The following is a 6,027-nucleotide window of genomic DNA, read 5'->3' as shown; positions in this document are numbered from 1 at the left end:
TAATTTCATTATATTTATTTATCAATTATTTAATTTATTTACTTACTTATCCATTATTTATTTATTCATTTAGTTATTTGTTTATATAATTACTTTATTATTACCACTACTTTTTTGGGTGTGGGGGAATGGTCCAAATATGTACATGTCTAAAGAAGAAAATCTCAATCCTTACTGCAGAAAAGGAAATGATGGTTACATTTTGCATTTTTACTAAGTGGATACAGATAAACTTCATACAAGATTAAAAGGATCCATTGTAACATTATGTTTTGTGGTTAGCTGCATGGTGGGGAAATTCAGGAAAAAAACCCCCCAGAATGCTCACTGACTGCACTTAAATCAGAATTCTTTTATAATTAAATGACTAAAATAACTCCAATGTCCTCAATGCTTCCTTCTTGGTTATCATGAAATAAGCGAGTTCTTATTCTACTCTTAGAACTCAAAGAGCATATCACATCAGTTCTATTTACATTAGCTGCCTTATCTTTGCGTGGTCCTGCTGATGCAAGGGCGGGGAAAAGTTTCGGAAGCAGCTTGGATCCGGTGCTATCAGTATGAGGTCATCTGTAATCAGATTGGTCAATAGTTACTGGACAAAGACACTGAGTGGTCAGTTGGTACTGGATGTGAGGCAATGGAATGTTGCACGGCTCTTCCATTTATTGTGCCTAACTGTGAGGACATTGAGATATACATCCAGGTACGTACTATATCCCCTAGCTCAAACCCATCATATCAGATTAAAAATCACAAGAGATCTATCTTAACAGATAATTTATGATTAATGAGTGAGATATTTTGAGTCAAGTGAATCTTCTTATGATATGAACAAAGAAATAAACCTGTTTCTGTCTCTGAAAATAAAAGAGTAATAATTGAATTTAAGTAGTCCCTATATTGAAAGGATAGTGAACCCCTTAAAGTCATGTGAACTATCATTTCACAGAATATAAGAAATTTTGGCAAAGGTGATATATAGATCATGATTTGAAGCCAGTCTACTGGAATGGCATTTTGAAACAATTTGTCACAGTAAGAGAAAGTAGGTGGCCTTTGAATGGCAAAAACATATGTGAATCACATAATTTAGTTCTTTACAACAAAAGAAAGAAGTAGTAGAAAAAAATAGACGTTCCTTCATTCTTGGAAAAAGATTGCCAGCTCAGAGTTCTGACAGAAAGTTTGACGTCATAATTATATCTGCTGTTCTCTCTTACTCCCTCAACTAAATCTTTCTGAAGTGACATCCTTACTTATTTCAAACTTAATACTGCTTACCCAAGCAGAAGTGCATTGACTCAAATTGAAATGCAAGTGTCAACACAGCTTACATAATCAATGAGGGAGGGGATATAACTCTATGAATGGAACAGCCAATTGATACTACATCCACAAGTTAAACATTAACCAGTCAGATTTTTCAAGAACTGCTTAAAAATCTATCCTGTCACCCAAATCAGTCAGTTAGCTGCTAAGTCACCGAGCGATCAACACTAAGGGCCAACTTGGACAATTACAGACTCCAAGCAGAAGATAATTTTACAGCTGAAAGTAAAATTTGAAAATTATAACCTGAAATTGATTTCAAGATGGCATCTTTTCTGGAATCTCCCTCAGCTATTATAATGAGATGTTGTATATTAGTTACCATGGTTCACTCTCTTTGTGCCTGTATGTGTCAACCTTCTCATCCTCAGCAAAGATACTGCAAAGCAAACTTTGGTAAGAGTAAATCTTGATTATGTATAATTTTGACTATTTTTTCATTTGACTGACTTAAATATTGAAAATTGAAAGTCAGCACATGGAAAAGCTGAACACTTTCAAAATTTGTTTGAAGAAGTATTTGTTTACTTGTTTTAGATATTCTTTTAAGTAAATTGAAAGGTCTCATTCAATCAGGCTAAAAGTAAAAAATTTCACTTTTCTTTCATGCACATCAACTGTGAAACTACCTGCAAGGTTTCCCAACACTATACTGTGTCAGTACATTGAGACTTTTTTTAATTCATCTCATTTTCAAACATAGGGCTTCACTTTTTCATCTTTAAAAAAAATTTCTTACAGGTCAAGTCCACCCCAGAAAAATGATGATTTGAATAAATAGAGAAAACTCAAACTAGCATAAAGCTGAAAAATTCATCAAAATTGGATGCGAAATAAGAAAGTTATTACATTTTAAAGTTCTGCTATTTTTTACAAAATAGTGATATGCACAACTCATTGACAAGCAAACGAGACAGTCAATGTCCCTCACTCACTATATCTTTTGTTTTTATTGTTTGAATTATACAATATTTCATTTTTTACAGATTTAACAATAAGGACCAACTTGACTGAACCATAAAGTAATAAACAATGCTAATTCCACATGTTCAGGGAGGAATTAATCGTTGTTTCACTTGACAATGAGGGAAAAATTTGAGTATTTCATATTTTACATAATAAAATACAAAAGAAATAGTGAGTGGATGACGTCATCAGTCTCCTCATTTGCACACCGACCAGGATGTGCATATAACTGTTTTGTGAAGTTAAGCAAAACTTTAAAATGGCATAACTTTCTTACCGATTTGATGAAATTTTTAGTGTTATGCTTGTTGGGTTTTTATTCCAATCAACTTTTTGTTGGGGTGGACTCGTCTTTTAAAAAGATTCCTATACTTTATATTTAGTTCAAGAGGTAATTATCATTCTCAAAACTACAAATGACATCAAATTTTCTCTATTTGAACAGTGTTAACAGGACATGTATTGGAAAAGAACCCAATAGATGATATTCAACTGAGAGGGCGCTTTGGTCAATTTGAGTATGTTGTCAATGTGGATAAGATCTTCAAGGAGACTGAAAATCTGAGGAAAAGTGCATCAAGGTTTCCACTGTCAATCTTAACATCACCAGGAGATAGCCTTTGTGGTCCAAAGTCACTCAAAATAGGATCAAAGTATCTTATAACAGGTAAGAAAATATACATATATATTTTCATTATTGTTTGTGGACAGTCAAATTTTTTTTCTTCAGATACTGAGATCTTTACCAGCCAACAGAATCAAATATAAAAAAAGATCTTTACCAGCCTTTTAGCTGGTAAATTCAAATTTGATCACACAAATGAAAACATAAAAACACAGTAATAATGAATTATATTTATATTACAAGTCATGTTAAATCGGGTAGAAATCATTTTCCTGACCTAAAAATTCAATTCCACTTAATAGTAGCAGCACTCATGGAATAATATTACAAAGGAAACTTCACTGTTTTTACTCTCATGCTTAAGAATCATTATGATTATAAACAAAGGGATTTGTAAGCATATGAAATCAACCATTTAATATCAATTAAGCCACAGTTCCTGTTATGCATTTCTTTCTCAAAAAGTTAAAAACTATACATATTTTATTGATTATGTTTTAGGTAGTATTGTTGATGGTGAACTTCACATTAGTTCATGTGATTGGATTGAGGAATGGAGAGATGTAACACAACACCAGAAGAAAGGAATAAAACATTTCTACAATGCATACTGCTCTCAATGCACAGTAAGTATGCCATATTCTTTTCAACAGGAAAAGTTTTTGTTGTAATAAATATAAAACAAAGAATTTATTATTTAATGTATTTAGAAAATTCTGATCTTGATATGGTCTACTTTTCCTCCACATGCAACAGTTTATACATACAAAACCATTGTCAAATAACTTATATTTCACATGCAAACGAATACAAGGATGACAAATCCTCTATATTCAAATAAATGCATTTTATTGCGTTACTGACGGTGAAAATATAACGCATATGAAAAGGAATTAAGGAAAAGAGAATGGGAAATAGAAAACCTTCTCAGGATAATCATGGAGAATATGGAGATGTCATCTGTGAAAGTGTTATTAGAATGGTAACTTTGCACTAAAATGCTATTGCTATATTGGAAATGCATCCTACACTTATTTTAATTTATTTGTTCTTGCATTCAGTGACACTTAGAATATTTGGGCACCACTGCATAATACATTCAATACACCACTTTCATAATACCATATTACAAATGCTTTAACCTTTATTTTCATCTTACATATTTCCACCAGATCCAGTCTACGACAGGTAGATGGAGACAGACCGGTGAAGGATCATCAGGTGGATGTATCTATGATCCTTCCCCTAGTATGGTAGATGGTGTAGAGGATTGCCAAGCCCTTTATGCCACCTGTATCACTCAGCAAGGAGAGGGGTGTCAATGGTATCATCGTGGTAATGACTACCAAGACTGCATCAATAGAAACAAACCTTACTACCAAGGAGTTGAGACTATGCAGAGTGTAAGTTTCCCTATCATGGATGATGATGTCATGACTTAAGATCAACATGGTGTGGAGGCTAAACAGGACACCTAAACTACCGAACTGACATCTGTAACAGGGGTTAAGCCGTTGCCTACTGGAACTAGGTAGTACCTGTACAAAGTCTATGAGAACGTACATAATTCAGCAGGCAATGGGCCGCAGACAAAGAGTGTTGATTCTCTCATTATGGACAATGGGATCCATTGCCAATGGGAACCTGGAAATGCCAGTGTAGAATTGATAGGAATGAAGGAACACAGGCAATGAGTAGTCTGGAATTCTGTTGTTCTCCTTAGTCAACAAGTGTGTAAAGCACTCTAAACACAAACACAGAGGTTGATTTTTTGGATATGTTTTAGTTGTTTATGTTTATTTAAAAGATGCACAGATATTTTGTTTTGTTGTTTCTTTTACATATATATTTTCCTTGAAAAACATTGAAATATGAATTGAAGTCAGAGCTTGTCAGGCTCAGAAATTATGACATATCTTGCCTTATATTTATTGCAAGGATAAAATGTAAATGTATATAGTTAATATATTTCTAAAGTATGTTAGTACACAAAAGCTTATTCATTTAGCACTCTAGTCAAAGAGACATCAATATGCTATTGAAGCTTAAAACAAGAAAACATAAAAAAGAAACTTGATAACCAAAATAGACAGAGAAAAAAAAATTGATAAAAAAGAAATGTAATTTCAAAGACTTTAAACTTTTAAAAAGTTAACTTTCAACATTTTTAATCCAGTAAATACGTAGTATCATTAAATGTTAGACCAATTCAAATACTAGATCAGAATGTTTTGTGGTAAATGGTATATGATAAATAAGAAGAATCCAAAACATTTGTTTATTCATAAATAAATCCATTTCAGAAGCTTGGTTAAAACATATTTAACTCAAAACCAAACAAGAAACAACCCAAGCATGACTGAAGATTTTTTAATCCAATTATTGATAAGAGCCCTATATTCCAATAAACGGTCATCTTAGTCATAGATGGTCATGATTATTTTGTCCATTCCATGCCTTACAAAGCAATTGACAAGCTGTAAATTTGTGCAATTTGTAATTAAGGGTTCTGGTTGAAAAATAGCAATAGCGCCATCTCTGGTGTAACTGCTGTGTTAAATGTTGAAAGTATAGAAAATTACACCTAGCAGTACATTATCTCCAGAGTCTCAGAAGCAGAAAAATTACTATATGTGATAACTTCATAATTAAATTTTATTGTTCATGTGATTACAACCCAGTTAAATGTTTCTCTGTTCTATGTCATTTATAGTAGTTAATTACAAGTAATGATAGGTTTTGATAGAATAAAAAAATTGACCAAAAATATTGGTGAAGGTTTGATGAAAATCAATCAAAAAATAATAGACTCATAACATTTTTAAATTTTGATTTTTTGTGACATCTCAGACAAGCAGCACTACCATATGTTGTGTGATATAAATTTCCCAAAATGTAATTTTCTCAAAATATTGAAAGTGATTCTATTTGTGCAAGGTTTATCTCACATACATCATTAAAATATACATATTCATCATGTTCCATTTAATAAATTAAATTTGAGGAATTCATATAATGATACATGTGGGAGCTGCTTGAACATGACACAATCTTAAATTTCTTATTTATTGATAGGTTTGCATCAAACTTTCTCCCAATATTTT

General features: G+C 32.2%; 1 protein-coding gene across 1 annotated transcript; it reads left to right on the top strand.

The window, feature by feature from the left end:
- Positions 1 to 1,280: 1,280 nt before the first annotated feature.
- Positions 1,281 to 5,603, top strand: LOC129256189 (metalloproteinase inhibitor 3-like). Its single transcript, XM_054894451.2, has 4 exons — positions 1,281 to 1,728; positions 2,744 to 2,965; positions 3,425 to 3,549; positions 4,096 to 5,603. Exons 1-4 carry the CDS (start codon positions 1,596 to 1,598, stop codon positions 4,363 to 4,365), a joined length of 750 nt encoding a protein of 249 aa, XP_054750426.2. The 5' UTR covers positions 1,281 to 1,595; the 3' UTR covers positions 4,366 to 5,603.
- Positions 5,604 to 6,027: the final 424 nt, after the last annotated feature.

Source organism: Lytechinus pictus, chromosome 3 (genome assembly GCF_037042905.1).
Source record: "Lytechinus pictus isolate F3 Inbred chromosome 3, Lp3.0, whole genome shotgun sequence".
Classification (NCBI taxonomy): domain Eukaryota; kingdom Metazoa; phylum Echinodermata; class Echinoidea; order Temnopleuroida; family Toxopneustidae; genus Lytechinus; species Lytechinus pictus.
This window is presented reverse-complemented; position numbering and strand designations above follow the sequence as displayed.

Bases quoted from the DNA above. Each gene is read 5' to 3' on its own strand.
- LOC129256189 (XM_054894451.2), top strand. From the start codon at position 1,596: ATGGCATCTTTTCTGGAATCTCCCTCAGCTATTATAATGAGATGTTGT. The intron at 1,729-2,743 runs GTAAGAGTAAAT...CTATTTGAACAG, and splicing joins ATACTGCAAAGCAAACTTTG to TGTTAACAGGACATGTATTG. The intron at 2,966-3,424 runs GTAAGAAAATAT...ATTATGTTTTAG, and splicing joins ATCAAAGTATCTTATAACAG to GTAGTATTGTTGATGGTGAA.